Source organism: Barbus barbus (genome assembly GCF_936440315.1).
Source record: "Barbus barbus genome assembly, chromosome: 8".
Taxonomy (NCBI): Eukaryota; Metazoa; Chordata; class Actinopteri; order Cypriniformes; family Cyprinidae; genus Barbus; species Barbus barbus.
In genome coordinates, this window is record NC_136736.1 from 830,001 (window position 1) to 847,255 (window position 17,255).

The 17,255-nt window shown below is 38.3% G+C and overlaps 2 protein-coding genes across 2 annotated transcripts; both read left to right on the forward strand.

Moving 5' to 3' along the window:
- Window positions 1–3,543: 3,543 nt before the first annotated feature.
- LOC306873740 (microfibril-associated glycoprotein 4-like) lies at window positions 3,544–4,867 on the forward strand (the record flags this gene model as incomplete). The annotated part of the gene is made up of 5 exons (XM_079423225.1): window positions 3,544–3,549; window positions 3,641–3,841; window positions 4,185–4,281; window positions 4,367–4,534; window positions 4,614–4,867. The coding sequence occupies 5 exons, from the start codon at window positions 3,544–3,546 to the stop codon at window positions 4,865–4,867; spliced, it is 726 nt and encodes a 241-aa protein (XP_079279351.1).
- Window positions 4,868–11,623: 6,756 nt separating this feature from the next.
- On the forward strand, window positions 11,624–13,416 carry LOC306873688 (microfibril-associated glycoprotein 4-like). The gene is made up of 5 exons (XM_079423150.1): window positions 11,624–11,652; window positions 12,206–12,409; window positions 12,490–12,586; window positions 12,684–12,848; window positions 12,933–13,416. Exons 2-5 carry the CDS (start codon window positions 12,206–12,208, stop codon window positions 13,187–13,189), a joined length of 723 nt encoding a protein of 240 aa, XP_079279276.1. The 5' UTR covers window positions 11,624–11,652; the 3' UTR covers window positions 13,190–13,416.
- The last annotated feature ends 3,839 nt before the right edge of the window (window positions 13,417–17,255 follow it).

Sequence of the window (17,255 nt, forward strand, 5' to 3'; positions counted from 1 at the left end):
ATTTGACTGATTTTTACATAGAGAGGGTGACAGTGCACCTCATTAAAATAAATGATCATTTATGTTTTCAATAACCGCTGGCCAAACTCAAAAACCAAACTAAAATGAAAACATCTGTGAGAGCAAAGGGGCTCCCTGGTGTTTCGGGGCCCTACGCAGCTTGTGTATTCTGCGTATAGGGAGGATCAGCTCTAAACGACCAACAATGTGCAGTGATGCAAACTATTCTACTCTTTTTTGGCCAAATTTTGCCATTTTGAATTATAAGTAGGGCTGTCATTTACGTGATTCGTGTAATTCATTGAATGTGAGGACAATAGCATTTCTCTATTTTGCCTTTTCAACATATTAGGAAAACAAATAACATTGAATGGGTGCATATTTAAAAAATATATATATTTGCAACTTGATTACTATCATATTCTTGTACGTTTACTGTTCTGTTTTCTTTTTTTCATTTTATTCCCCTAAATCCATTTAAATCCTAGGTAACACTTTATTGTGATAGTCCACTTTAGACATTCTACTATCAGTAAGTATCTTTGCAACTACATGTCGACTAGCAGTCATTAGAGTATTAGTAGATTGTCTGCTTAATCTACTTACCCTGATTAATATCGTCTAACAGTCTACTCTGTCAGTTAGTAGAGTACTTATAGCTAGTAGAATATCTAAAGTGGACTATCAAAATAAAGTGTAGCCAAATCCTTTATTTATTTCCTTAAATAAAAAAAGAAGAAAATCTTAAAAATAATGGGCATCAATTCTAAATTTAGGACTACTAAAATTTAGCTCTAAGAGTATTTCACAAAGTGTTTTAGCGCTAAAACTAGCTCCTAAGTCTGTGAAACGTTAGGAGTAGTGAAGAGGAGAGCTAAGACCAAACCACAAACTATCTTAAAATGGCTGTTGCCAGCAATCTGCCTCGGAATGTAAACATTTTAGAAACATTTGATGATAATGAGCTTTTAAAAAGGCATCCCCTTTTGCAGGTTTTCTTTTGATTATATCCTTGTTTTCATTATCCAGTTGGGCAAGAAGTAACAGCTTTCATCCATTTTTATTTTTATGTTTGCATGTATTACCAGAGGTGGAAAGTCCAGCAGCCAAAGACTAAAAGTCCTGCTATGTTTATTCCACCCATGATCTCAGCAGCTGATTTCACCAGAGGAGGAACCAAGACATTACTTTCAAGTCACAAGCAAGTCTCAAGTCCTCAAAGAGTTAAAGTTAATGAGATAATTAAGTGACTAATTAAATGATGATGGTGCATTAGTGATGAACACTTGCTGTTACTGAGAACTACAGAGGATCAGATGTTGATGTTTTACTGGTTAAAATGCTGTCACCATCATGGAGATCAGTGTTTGCTTTAGTTGATCTCTTGACCCTTGACTCCTGCGTTAGATCTCTCTCTGAAGTGATGCATGTGATGTTGTAAAGCAGAGAGATCAGAGCTGTACAGTGAGCAGATAGTCACCATGAGCTGATTTGATTGTATCTAAATAACTTTTGTGTTGTTGTTTTATTTATATGTTTAGGTTTTGCATAACCAATCCTGTGACACTACAGCACACAACCAAAGTGCTTCTCTAATAGTTACAATGAATGGATTTTAAATATATGTAACGCATATCAAGTTCAAGGTAAAGTTTATTTGTATAGTGCTTTTTACGATTCAAATCGTTGCAAAGCAGCTCTACAGGAAATTATGTTTCCACAATATATGTATATATTGCTGAACCTTAATATATTTAACTTATGGTAAAATTTGGTAATTCTGTATGTTGTCTGAGCGTTGGCATCCTCTGTCCCAGAAATCAGAAATCGCCACGATTGTTTCACGATGCTGGGACAAGCTAAAATCCTGCAGTGTGTTTCGGGCTTTACATGCCTATTGGATATTCCTGCTAGATTCTGATTAGCCAATGGCAGCCAAGACTTTTGTATTTTCTTTTGTCAATTGGAGCAATGGTTTGGTATTTATAGCCAATTTTATGATTTGTGGTATTAAGTGGTATTAGCACCACCGAGTTGACAAGCCCTGCTTTTCCTTGCTTGGAGTCCATAACCAAATTTGCATTCACAAAATGTTTCACAAACACTATCCTCACATATGCAAGTGAGCACAGAATGTTTTGAATGTTTTACATTCACAAATGTTTTTGTTGAATGTGCATTTGCAAATCGTCTTGGATTTGTGAGTGTGTATTTTGAGACTTTTTTGGCAGGTCTTGTTTTGTGTGTCTGTCATTCTCTTTAGCAAATCAGATTTGAGACTCTCAGTCGAGCAATCATAACCTGCTGTGGAAGTAAGCACATGCATTTTAGCAATTTATTTAAATCCACTTAAATACTCTACAAGGACATGAATATTACAGATGCAGTTAAATACATGTACACAATTCATGGACCAGTGGCATACAATAGATCTTCACAATATTAAGCATATCACTCAGTTGTTATGGGTATAAATAACAAAGTCTCCTCCATATATGTCTGACAGATATGAAGTCCGTCTGGTTAGTAATGAGTTTGTGGAGCTGTTTAATCGTCCTCTGCTGAGATCTTCAGAGATTAACCTCTGGTCTCACAAACAAGGCTTAGGGTTTAGTCGCTTTACACATGTGGAGGTTTCCCATTTTAAGTGTCTTGATTGGTTACCTATAGAAAGTAGACTACAATACATAAAATTAAAAATGGGACATAAGATTATCAATAATAGAGCTCCTTCATATTTGAATGTACTTTTTTCTAGGGTAAATGAGCAACATTGTTATAAAACTAGGCAAAGTCTTATGGATATTACATTATCTCGTTTTAAAACGATGTATTGTCGTAGGTCTTTTAGATATTCTGGGGCACTTTTGTGGAATAAATTACCTGTGGATATTAAAGGTATTTCGAATATGGTTAGTTTTAGTTTAAAAGCTAAAAGTTGGCTCTTAAGTAGGTTGTTTTGCTGATGAATTTGTATTAAGTACATGGTTATTTGTGACTGTATTTTGGTAAATGTGGAATTTTATTGTAATGTTTGTATTTATAATGCAGTGCCAGTGTTACCGGGAGTGGAGTTTGTGCTTTACATCAAGGACCACAATGGAAACAAGTTTTATTTTAAACTTTATTGTGTTATCCTTGACAAATTGAGTGTATTCACTTTTTTTTTTGTCAAATAAAAAGAAAGAAAGAAAGCAAGCAGCAATTCAGGGCCAAGGCACTGCAAGCTCATCAGATACAGCTTGTGAATGCATGTTTAACTTGCATTTTATTTGCTTCCAAAATGTGGGTTTTTGCAATGCAAATTTCAATGAGGAGGAGCCTGAGAATCTGACAGATATAAAGTGTTTGTATTGGACAAAAGAATACAAATAACACAACACAAACGGTGAGTTACTGCTTTACAATACATTTACAAAACAGAATATTCAGACATTTATACAACTATAAAATAAACCAAATGTCAAAGCAGACTTTATGAAAATGTTTTTGTTATTCTCGTCTAGATTGAAGAGATCTTTGCTACAATCTGCTGAGGAGAAGATGGCAGTGAGTTCATCAATAACTCTACATTCCTAAAGACCTTTTCAGCTTTATTTCAGAGTGATGTTCTTCTCTCTCTCTCTCTCTGTCTCCATAGATGATGGTGTTTTTGACGGCTCTTATTCCAGCTGTATGGATGAATGAATGCAGTCAGTATGAAAATGACTGTTCTGACATTTATTTCTCTGGACAAACAGTTAGTGGGAATTACTCCATCTATCCATCAGGTGACGTTCCTGTCTCGGTTTACTGTCAGATGATCTCAGATGGGAACGATGAAGCCAATGGAGAATGGACGGTACGAATGTGACTTTAGATCATTAAACACACATCAGAACATTCATTATCAATCATATCTAAGGTCACACTTAATTTTAAGGTCCAATTCTCGCCATTAACATATAATTTACAAATTTGGCCTCAAAAAACTCCTAATTTGCTGCTTATTAATAGTTAGTAAGGCAGTTGTTAAGTTTAGGTATTGGGCAGTATTAGGGATGTAGAATATGGTCATACAGAATATGTGCTTTGTAAGTACTAATAAACAGCCAATATGTTAATAATAGGCATACTAAAAAGCATCTAGTTAATATTGAGAATTGTTCCCTATAATAAAATGTTACCATATCTTCTATTCACAGGTGATTCAGAGGAGAATGGATGGAAGTGTGAATTTCTATCAGCCGTGGAATCAGTACAAGACAGGATTTGGGAATGTGGAGAGTGAATACTGGCTGGGTAAGATCTCACAGCATGTGTGTTTGTGTGGATGTTCATGTCCAGTGTTTGGTTGAACGTGTTCTTCATGTGTGTGTATGGTCAGGGCTGGAGAACATGTACCAGCTGACAAATAAAAGGAAGTACACGCTGAGAGTGGATCTGGAGAACTTTAATGGAGATAAAGCTTTTGCTATTTACTCGTCTTTCTCTGTGGGTCCTGAAGCTGATGGGTATAAACTACATGTCTCAGGGTTCAATAATGGAGGAGCTGGTAGGACACTTTCATTTATACTCATGAAAACACATTTCCTTTGGATCATTGTCTTTAGTGATGCTCTTCCTGTCTGCAGGCGACTCTCTAGCCCGCCATAATGGATACAAGTTCTCCACCTTTGACAAGGACCAAGATGTCTATAAAAATAGCTGTGCCAAAAGTTTTCTTGGGGGATTTTGGTACTCAGCCTGTCACGATACAAATCCCAATGGTGTGTATTTATGGGGTGAAGATCCCACTTATACGGCTATTGGAAATGTTTGGTCAACGTGGAAGGGTAAAACTGTCGGTCTGAAATCCATCTGCATGAAGATCAAGCGTGTGTCTTAGAAACATTACAGTGTTTCTTAGAAATAATCAACAAAACAATTAATTTAATATTTAAAGGTTTCTTTTTTCCATTAAACCATATAACTGCATTCACACTGCATGAATTTAGCTGATTTTCACTCGCTGACACTTTTGTGGAAATCGTCAACAAATGCCTGACATCAAAGGCAAATCTGTGCTTCATGTGAGTGACAATCGCTGAATGTTATCTGTTGTATCAAATCTGGTGTGTGATAAGCTGTGAAACATGGTTTGTAGATGCACAACTGTTGCTGTTAATGAAACACTCTAATCACAACAAACCTTGATTGCTGTGTTACAGAAAAATAGTTTGGAAAATATGATTGGGATCTGAGTGCATAATTTTCAACAGGCCATTTTACACTCCAAGCCATAAGACAATTTTGTTTAAAACCATCTACACTTTCTATTCTAATTGTTTTCTTTTTAGTTAACATGAAACATAATAATAACTTGACCCTCTAACACTTACGGAAGTTCTAAGCGGCCATGCATTATTATTAATTTTTTCCTTCTTGTTTTCTTGTGATATCGACATAACATAGGTTCTCTAAGTTACAAAACTGCGCCAACAAGTAGCAGTATAGAGCTACTAATGTGTGTATCTACTACTGTACACGTTTGGGACAGAGGACCTTCTTCGTGATCGCTATCATTTGTGCAGTACATTACTAACATTGAATTAACTTAGAAGTGTTAAATGCTTGAATAAATATGATCATTTTGCTTGAAATAGGATCTGTCATCTTATGTTATTACTGCTGCACGACTCAGAAACGAATGATGGGTGGTTCCAAAATACATGCTTAGATGACAGTAAAAGTGTATTTGCCAAGATACAGGGGGCCGGCCAACTTACCCCACTCTCCCCTGCTTCCACTGAAGATGAGGCAGAAGCAGGCTCAGACAGTGAGGGAGAGCCCACTCTTATCAAAACATCTACAATAAAGTCTGAAATTATTACAGAGTGTGCTGTCTTCTCTTTTAATTGTATATTTGTAACAACTGGATAATTTGTATTAACAAGCACCCACCCCCTTACTGCCCCTCAAAAGGTATGTTCGACTTGAAGCGGTGCTGTGCAGAATGATCAGTGTTTGACATCTAAGTACCGCAAGAGTGATTCAAAATCATAAGGATCTGTCTGCTATACGTTGATGTCATACACTGATCATTCTGCTCAGCGCCGCTTCAAGTCGAGCACACCTAAAATTTCTGTGCATGGCCCTGCGAGTTTGCATGTGAATCCTGTTGTCTGTCAGCAGGAGGAGCCCTCACTCAATGTCCAGAAGCTCCTCAGAATTTGCAGTTCATTGTATCTTTAGTTCTTGCCAGTAACTGTTGTTTGGTGCTTATTTATATAGACCAACATGCATCTTTACAAAGCCTAACTGGTGTTCCCTGTCTTGTTATGGAAGCTTATATTTGCCATGGAATAAATAAAAAAAACCTGCCACTTTTTATCTCACAATTCTGATAAAAAAAAAGTCAGAATTGTGAGATAATCTGAAAGAAGTTTCTGCACCTTGCAGCTCTATATATCAGGCACTATATATCTCATCTCTGGATTATGTTTATTACATCAGTGGCCACTCTGAACACTTTGTCTCTCCTGTCACGGCCAAGGAGGCATCCCTGTACCCTCTGCCTGCCCTTACACAGCCACGGAGGACGTCTCTGAGCCCTTTGCCTGTCATGTACCCATGGCCGTAGCCAGGTTTGAAAATTAGTGAGGTCCAGGGGGGTTTGTTAAAGAATTGTGCTAATACTCAAAATATGCAAATATACACTAAAACACTTCAAAAGAGACAGACTTGTAGATGTTCGTGAAAGATGTTTCCTCTGTTTTGGAGGGATTATCATTTTTAAACCCAATTTATTGCATCAAAATTTGTTAATACTTTACTATAGGATGGATTTAATCAGCTGTTTATTATTCATGCAACAATACATATTACTGTTATAGTTTTATTAATAACCATTGCTATATAGCTGATAAAATTGTCTACTGCTCTTATGAATGTTTTTAGCATGATTTGTGAAAATTATACTGCCCTACAAAGGCAAAAGAAAAATTACTTTAAAGTTGTTTACTTGTCCAGGCAAATTAATTATAGGTAGGACACTGGAAATTTGGCAGTTAGATGCTTTAGTAATGAAAATTATCTACATAAAAAATTGTGAGCTCAAATTGATTTGTACCCCTATTTTGAAGTTAATGTACTCTGCCTTTGCAGTATCTGCAAAAAGTGAGAAGTCACACCAAGGCAAAAGGCAGTAACTTCCACATTATCAATATTTGATTGCTGATCACCATTTACAAAATCGTTATAGTTACACCTGTATAAAATCTACTGATCATGGGCTTTCTCATATAGTAATGTGACTGTATTAATAAATTTTTTTTTAATTATTATAATTTTTTTTACCAAAACAAGTAGACTAAAAGTTAAACATGGAAGTGGATACCGTTTTGCAACCAATTTATTTAGTATGCTCAGTAACGTAAAATAATTCTAGACATAGCTTATTTTGACTTGAATGAAATAGCCTAACCTAAAAGAACGATTTGTGGATTTATGTGAATGCCAGCAAGCAGGCATGCTCAGAAATGCGTGTAGATTAAACATCTCTGACGACGTTCAGCGCTATGGATTGATTTGATCGGGTTACAAGAAAAGGTAGGATATGGATTTAATTGCGAACTGTTAGGCTACTGATTTTATGACTGATCATGCTACGTGCTATGGCATTCAAGTACACACGCATCCAACTAGAAGTGACAGCCTGGTGAATAATCTGCATTACAAAAAGGGGAAAAAAATAAATCTTTGAATGTTATGGTTATCTTCTTAAGGTTATCTTCGCGATTATGTATTGCTGCCAAGGTGTCTAGTCTTTACAGTGCTTTATGGAGCTGTTTGGTAGATCGTGATCTAATTCGTTCGTCTACACCGTAATTAAAACGCGGCAGACTTTAATGGACAGTAAAAAAAGGCACCGTATAACTCCAAGCGGCACCATAACTTCATTTTGATGAACAAAGGCAGAACGCTGTAACTCATTTTGAGCGTTCCAAACAAAGCGAAAGAGCGGTAACTGGTGTTATATGGTGTTCTGCCTTGGTTTCTCCGGGGATTTTTGAAGTTATGATTGAGACGACCCGTTATTTTCTTGGAAAAACAATGAAATTGACTCAAGATACTTATGTACATGATAAAGGATGTCTTGAATGTCCCAAAAATATCAATAACTCATTTTCGACAAAAATCAAAGTTATGGTCTTTTGCCTTTGCACGGCAGTATAATGAATGACACTGTTGACAGATATTGATATTAAAACAAACTAAACATTATAAATAAATAAAAATAAACCGAAATTATTTCAAATCTTTTACAACTAAGATAAGATAAAGATATCGGTGACCCTAAACTGCATCATCCTACATAATTAACTTTCTATAGTGTCAAATTAAGTTGATAAGACAAGTCCAGAAAAGCTTATAACAGCTGGGTCTGGCAACACGGAGGCTGTGCGCAGGCGTTCACTCCACCAGTGTCTTGCAGCAGTCATTTTCATTCCACAGACGCTAAACATTCTTGCAAATGGTCTAAACTGAATTATACATGTCATGCAGACTTTCATACAAGTCATTAGTCATTCAGAGAACAAATTTTATTTTTGAACTTGAAAAGTTTACTGAGCTGACCTTAGCTGGATATGGACCTGCATGTACCAACCACAGAGGTTGTTCCTGTTCTCGCTGCCTGCCATGACCCAGCCACAAAGACTGTTCTTGAAATCTCTATACCTGTGCTTCTGAACCACTATGGTGGTCATCAGCCCCATCTGCTCTTGTGGGGGTCTCCGCCTGCTTCACTATTCTGCCTGATCTGCCCTGATCACTTGCTCTGCCACAGACTACAGGCCCTCTTCCACTCCCTGGGCCTGATCCACCATCCCTCCCCATGTTCCACCTCTGCTCCTCCACCCTCATGAACTTTATTTGTTTTGTGTTTGCCTCCTTACCTTCTTCTGTATTCCTTGTTCTCCATGTTATATTTACAAGAAAATTTACATTCAGAAAATGCCATTCATAAATGCAAAACACTATTCAAGTGTGCACACAAAGTTTTTAATGTTTCACATTTACAAATTTCTTGTCGAATGGATTTGTATGTGTATTTTGAATCTTTCCTAGCAGGCCTCTTTTCGCTGTGTCCTAATTCAAATACAAGCTTCGAAGTTCGAGGCGTCTGAAGACCATTTTCGTTATGAAGACTGTCCCAGTTTGAAGGCTCCTTCGAATGCAGCCTTGAAATGTGTTCTTTGAGGCTTTGACTCAGTTGTCTAGTCATCGCTATTTGGCCCTTGTTAAAGTCACTCAGATCTGTTCACTTGCCATTGGTTTAAATGTTGTGGGTAATCAGTAAAAGTGTGTAAAATTTGGTGAAAGCTCTTCCAATGGACTGAAACATTTGATCCCTAAAAAGTCCCATAAATCAGGCAGCATCTATACTCACTACACTGACTTAATTAATTCAGCAATGTGCAAATGCACAAACGTTTGTTGAGATGCAAAATATTGCAATTGCTTAAAAGCGAATTACTTTAAATTACTAAAAGGGTCAAGAGACAAACTAAAGCAAACACTGATCTCCATGATGGTGGCATCATTTTAACCAATAAAACAATATCTGATCTTCTGTAATTCTCAATGACATCAGGTGTTCGTCACTAATACACAATCATCATTTAATTAGTCACTTAATTATCTCATTAACTTTACCTCTTTGACTTTGACTTGAGACTTGCTTGTGAATGACTTGGTTCCTCCTCTGGTGAAATCAGCTGCTGAGTTCATGGGTGGAATAAACATATGGCAGGACTTTTACTTTCTGACCCCTGGATTACCCAGTTCTGAACTTGGCCAACACCGTTTATACTTATGAAAATTAATTTCCAATGTGTTATTGTACTCAGTGATGCTCTTCCTCTCTGCAGGCAACTCTTCATCTTACAATAATGGACAGAAGTTCGCCACCTTAGACAAAGACAGAGATGTCTATGTAAATAACTGTGCCAAACTTCGCTCAGGGTATTTTGGTACAAACACTGTACGGAACTGCACTGTACATGTGTCTTAGAAATATTACAGTGCTTTTCAGAAATAAACAACAGAAAATTTAAATTAATGTTTAAGGGTTTCCTCTTCTCTTTTAGTTGTAGTGGCTTTCCTATAAAGTTGTAAGTTGTTCTTGACTCATAGGTTGTAATTAACGGTGTCCATAAAGCAATGTCCATTTCTTGACTTGGTTAAATTTAATGAACTGACAACACTTTCAATAAAAACATGTGGAGTTATGGTAAGAACAGTATGTTCTGCACCACCTGTACTTATCCAATACAACAACAAGGGCAGGTTAGTTTCATGCAATGTGAAAAGATGACCTAGTTGGAAGTCGTGGCCTAATGGTTAGAGAATTGGACTCATAATCCAAAGGTTGTGGGTTTGAGTCTCGGGCCGGCAGGGATTGTAGGTGGGGGGAGTGAATGTCCAGCGCTCTCTCCACCCTCAATACCACGACTGAGGTGCCCTTGAGCAAGACACCGAACCCCCAACTGCTCCCCGGGCGCTGCAGCATAAATGCTGCCCACTGCTCCGGTTGTGTGTGTTCACTGCTGTGTGTGTGTGTGTGTGTGTGTGTGTGTGTGTTCACTGCTGTGTGTGTGCACTTTGGATGGGATAAATGCAGAGCACGAATTCCGAGTATGGGTCACCATACAAGGACTCCACCCATCCCTCCCACAGTCTCTTCCAGCTCCTACCATCAGGAAGACGGTACCGGAGCATCAGAGCCCGCTCCGCCAGACTGCTCAACAGCTTTTTCCCCCAGGCTGTGAGAGCCCTGAACTCAAACCACCCCGCCCCCCTCTGAAACCCCATGCAAACCCCTACCTCCTGAAACATGGACCACCCCCCACCCCAAACCTTACCACACAGAAGAAAAACTGTATGGAACTTTAATTTTTTTATTTATATTTTTATTTTTTGTGCAATTCGAAGTGTGCTACACACAGGTGAGTGGGCCTGTACAAACCACACTCTCCTCTATGTGCACTATGGACACTTACACACACTGCTGCGTGTACACAATCTCACAAAAGACTCAGCAATACATGTATGTTTACATGCTCATGCACTACAAATCATCCTGCACTGTTCCCCAACCAGCTGCTGACTCAAATGTCTCTCTTTGCACATGTACAGTATTTGTGAAGCATTCGTATAGTTTTTTTTATTTATTTATTTTTTTTATCTTCTATTTTTTAGTTTGTATAGAGTAATATTTATGTGAAGCATTCGTATAGTTTGTATTTTTTATCCTTTATTCTTTTAGTTTGTATAGGGTAAATACTTATATATATAGTATACTTATAGTAAAATCTGTCAGTAGGTTAGTTGTATATAGGTTTATAGTGTTTATATTGTTTTTTACTTCATTGTTGTATGTCTGTATTTATGTAGCACCGTGGTCCTGCGAGACACGACATTTCGTTCCACTGTATGTCCCCACATGTAGCAGAATGACTATAAAGCTCAACTTGAACTTGACCTTGATCTTGAACAATGGTAAATATTCTGTCTCTACTCTTTTGCAATGTAAAGTTCTATGTTAACACAGAGGAGGAGCCTGAGAATCTGACAAATACAAGTGTTTGTGTCAGACTGAAGAACACTGAGTTTACAGACTGAAGAACGGTGAGCTACTGCTTTATTTTTCTACTTCATAAAATATTCAGAAATTTATACAACTTTCAGAAAATAAAAACAAATATCTAAATAAGCATAATATTAAAATAACTATATTATATTTGCCTAGATAAAACATATATCTGTTTAGATCATCAGACTAGATTGAGAAGATAGCAGTAAGTTCCTCAATAACTCTACATACACAGAACAATCCCCAGTGTCAAATTAACACTGCTGGGTGTGTATCCGCTTGATAAATGGTGGCATACGAAGTGCTGTTTCTGGGTCCAAGCCTCAACTCGCTTCACTTGAGAATACTACCTCAGCAGCCGTTTATGAGTACTGTCTATTCATATTAAACATTTAAGCTTAACGTTTTCAAACTTACGGTGTACACTACAGTCTCCATGCTTCAGTTTTACTTTTAACACTCTGTAGTGTGGACACGTTTAGATACCCGGCAGTGTTAATTTGACTCCGGGGAATTTGCTGTTTACCTTGAGGTGGTTTTATCTTTATTTCAGTGTGATGTTCATCTCTTTCTCTCTGTCACATGTAGATGTTGGTGTTTTTGGTGGCTCTTCTCTCTGCTGTTCGGATGAGCAGTCAGAATTCAGAAAAGCCGTTCGACTGTTCTGACGTTTATAAATCAGGACAAACAGTCAGTGGGATTTACTCCATCTATCCAACAGGTGACGTTCCTGTCTGGGTTTACTGTGAGATGATCTCAGATGGGAATGGTATAGACAATGGAGGATGGACGGTACGAATGTAACTTTAAATCATTAAACGCACATCAGAAAATTCATTATGAATCACATATTCTGTACACACCCATCATAGGTGATTCAGAGGAGAGTGGATGGAAGTGTAAATTTCTATCGGCCGTGGGATCAGTACAAGAGAGGATTTGGGAATGTGAAGGATGAACACTGGCTGGGTAAGATCTCACAGTGTGTATCCATTTGTGTGTTTGTTCATGTCCAGTGTTTGGTTGAACGTGTTGTTTGTGTGTTTGTGTGTGTGTGTATGATCAGGGCTCGAGAACATGCACCAGCTGACACTCAACAGGGTGTACATGCTGAAAGTGGATCTGGAGGACTTCAATGAAAGAAAAGGTTTTGCTTTGTACTCGTCCTTCTTGGTGCATAGTGAAACTGATGGGTACAAACTGCTTGTTTCGTACAGTGATGGAAATGCAGGTAGGATGCTTTCATTCACATTAAAAATCACATTCACATGAGTAACTGCGCATCTGATGTCCTCGATGCTCTTCCTTGCTGCAGGCGACTCTTTGGCCTTCCATAATCAACATAACTTCAGTACTTTTGACATGGACCAAGACGCATCCCCTACAAACTGTGCCAAACGGTTTCTCGGGGCATTTTGGTACAAAACCTGTCACGAAGCAAACCCCAATGGTGTATACTCATGGGGTGAAGAACTTACCCCTGCAGAAATTGGAATTGTTTGGCATTCCTGGACCGATAGTTACAAAGTCAGTATGAAAACCCTCACCATGAAGATCAGACATGTGTCTTAGACCTTTGAAGAAACATAGTGTTTCTCAAAAACAAACAAAGCAATCAAATTAAGGTTCAAGGGTTTCCTTTCCTCTGTTAACTGAATAATTGTGTAGTGAATCATGTAAGAATATATATATGACTGTTCTGTTGTGTACTCTCATCAATTATTTTTTTCTCTTTTTGTTTTGGGTCACTTCTTTAAATTTACAATGGAAAAAAATAAAAAATGAGCTTCAACAAAGTAAAGCAAAGAAAGCCGTTTTGTTTTTTATATGCATAGTACACAGCAAAATCACAGAAGAAAATCACAATTTTTATTAGATTATATATTATTTTGACCATTATAGTGGTCAGTGTTTAATTTAGTTGGGCTCTTGACCTGTGACTTTTTATTATTATATTTTGTTTGGCTGTTAAAACTAACAGCCAGACTTTTGCAAAGACCCAAATTCATCAGGTGGTGATGATTATGTTTTAGCATCATTATTTGACCTGAATCACTGAACTCATTGAGAGTCTAATCTCAGTTAAACTTCTTTTATTGGTTACAACAGCCTCGTAACTCCACAGCGATCGATTTAGTTTTTTATATACATTTTGAAAGGATTTCTTACAAGCTGTTCTGATCAAACAAAAAACACCTAAAAAAGTCTTAATTTTAGGCACACACAGACATCAAGAATTGGTGCATGAATCTCAACAACGGTGACAAACAGCATATTCAGATAAACAGATCAACTCTGAACATCACAAAACAAGCTACTAAAAAGTCACATAAAAATAGCAAAAATAAAAGAAATTACTGCAATGAGTGAATTTATTTCCTTATAAAATTATTTTATAAAATAAAAACTCAGGAACTCTCGCAAAGACAGATGCCATACAATAAAACCATAAACCTAATCTGGAGAAGAGATCTCCAAAGAGAACAAACAATACCACCCTGACCAAACGTATCTCCTTGATCATTTACGACCCCCTTCCTCCCCCTGCCGTCTCTGCCTCTCCTCCCTCACTCTTCTTCCCCAAAAAGCAAGAATATCCATATGCCACAACTGTTATACCTTGTCAGTGTTGTTTTTTCCCTTTCAAGTTTGGTATCATTTTAAAGGTCTCTGTGCGACTGGTAAATTGGCCTAAATTTTACAGTAGTCACCTATATTATGAGAAATATTGAAAACTTTATTGAATTCTGTACTTCTGTTGTGGGCGGTCTCTTTTCAATATCTGATAATCATTGCTCCACACAAGGTGTGACCATTTGGGGCACAAGAACAGCTCCTACAGAGATTTCTCATCCCCCATACACAGAGGTAGAAAGTTCAGGGGCCAAAGAGTAAAAGTCCTGCCATATTTTTGTTCCACCCATGAACTCAGCAGCTGATTTCACCAGAGGAGGAACCAAGACTATGTTCACACTGCAGGCAAATGTGGCCCAAATCAGATTTTTTGCTTTCACTTTATTTTGATGGTCCCTCATTTTGTTGACTGTAAGTAACATTGCACGTACATATCTACTAACTCTCATTAGAGTGTTAGTGTGTGTGTGTGTGTGTGTGTGAGAGAAATGCACAGCACGAATTCCGAGTATGGGTCACCATACTTGGCTGAATTTCACTTCACAAAGTTAGCTGGCTGGAAGTACTGTGACAAAGAACATGTACTGCTGGCCATGCCTCTTGATGAAACCATCTCACGGATGTGTTGTTTGGTCAAAGGTGGGGTTTGGAGATCTGTCTAACTTTGACAGGGCATATAAAAGGCATGAAAAGAGCAATGAACATGTGAGTGCATGTGCAAGATTAAGTTGCATGGGCAGGATCAGGGTTGAGCATGCAATCAATGAAGGTGCTCGCATTTAAGTGGCTAAACATAATGAAACAGTCAAACAAAATAGGGCCTTCCTAAACTGCCTTATTGATATAACATCCTTGCTTGGTTGGCAGGAGCTGTCATTTAGGGGACATGATGAGAGTAGTGAATCACCCAACAAGGGGAATTACAGAGGGTTCACAGCAACATTAGCTAAATATGACTCTGTCCTGTCCACACAATTCGAGTCCTCAACTGTGTTTTATGGTATATGTCCCATACTATTCAAAATGACTTGATCTCTGCTCTTGCAGCCACAGTTTCCGATCAGATCAAAGATGAAATTCAGGATGCTCCCTTTTTTGGATGGCAGGTGGATAAAACAACTGATATATCCTGCCGTGCCCAACTCTCTGTCATTGTTCGCTATGTGGATAGTGCAGGTAAAATTCAGGAGCTCTTTATTGGATTTTTTTATGTTTCTGGGGAGCGAGATGCTCAGTCCGTTTTTGATGTATTAAATGAGAACATGCAGGGCTACAATTTTAAGGATAAGCTTGTGGCACAGACATATGATGGGGCTGCTGTCATGGCTTCAGCTCTCAATGGTCTGCAGGCCAAAGTGAAAGCAATAGCCCCCAGTGCAATGTTTGTGCATTTCTATGCACATAGACTGAATCTGGTGCTGTCACAAGGGGCTAAATGCTTGCCTGAGTGCAGAATCTTTTTTACATCACTCTCTGGGTTTGCCACATTTTTTTCAAAATCCACAAAGAGGACGTCTTTTCTGGAGTCTGCAGGCTGTTCAAGGTTGCCTAGAAACGCTCTTACTCGATGGAATTTCACATCACGGATAGTGAGCACTGTGACAAATATGATGGCCTCCTGCAGACATCTGATAACATCATTGCAGATACGACAATGGATGATGATACACTGGATTGTGCCAAAGGATTTGTGAGTAAACTGGAGGATTTTGAGTTTGTGTTCATGTTGTACACGTGAACAAATCTTTTCTGAAACTGATGTGGTCTTTGATATTGTCCAGCAGAGGGCGATGGATGTTCTTTACTGCAAGAAAAGAATTGAGTCTCTTCTTGCATTTGTCAAAGAGAAGAGGTCAGAGGGGGCTTTCCAAGCTGTTTATGCCAAAGCAGCAGATCTCACATCAGACCCACGAGATGAGCCCACGAGAATGCGCCGTCTGACCCAATTGCAGGATTCCCAAGAGCGCTACAGAAATCTGTACATGGCCATCCTTGATAACATCTTGGAGCAGATTCCTCAATGTTTTTCAAATTTGGAAAGTATGCTCTTCTTAGAATTAGTCAATCTAGGGAAATTTGATGACATGAGACAAATATTTCCAGAGGAGTCCTTCCAAAGTGTCCTGAAAAGTTATGGCCATCACTTTGATTCAGGGAGACTGAGGTCTGAACTTCAAGTCCTGTATTCAGATCAGGACTTGCAGGGTAACAGGGGAAAGCTGTGTGATTACTTGGTGTTCCTTAAAGACATGGAGTTGGACAGTGCAATGCCTCAGCTTTACAAATGGTTCTCATTAGTTTCAACAATTGGAGCTACATCTGCAGGTGTAGAAAGGAGCTTCTCCTGTTTAAAGTGGCTCAAGTCCTACACCTGTAACACAATGGGCCAAGGCCGTTTAAGCAGCCTAGTTTTGCTGGCCATTGAGAGAACACTGGTCAAGTCACTGGAAAAGATGCCTAGTTGGTATGACAGGGTCACAGAGCATTTTCTCGAAAAGGAATGGAGGGCAGAATTTACGTATAAATAAATGGACAATTTTTATGACGTAGGCCGAAAATGAGCTTCCCCTCTTTGAAAGACCTGCAGCCGCCACTGGTTTGCAGTGCACGCTTCTTATCAGAAAAGGTTCAATAAAGTATTGTTGTTATGGGCGCGTCTGAAGATTTCTTGTATCTCACGACTATATCGTGTATGAAATAATGTCTGTGTGCATGTGTGTAAAAGAACACACTGACGATTTATAATCATTTGTAATTGTATATACATTGTCGTGATTAATTGTGGCTGGAGGATGGATGGGACAGTGAGCGGTGCTCGAGGTGGTGACTGAAGGCGGTGACTGAGTAGTTTGGACGTCACATTTTTACGTTAGTCACAAGGGCTCGTGATAAAGCACAGCTACTTTATGCAGGCTGTGTGCATTTTACTGTGGACTGACTGTTTTGAAACTTGTAGTTACACAGCCCCTAGACCTCAGTCATCATGAAAAAAGCCAGGAAATTT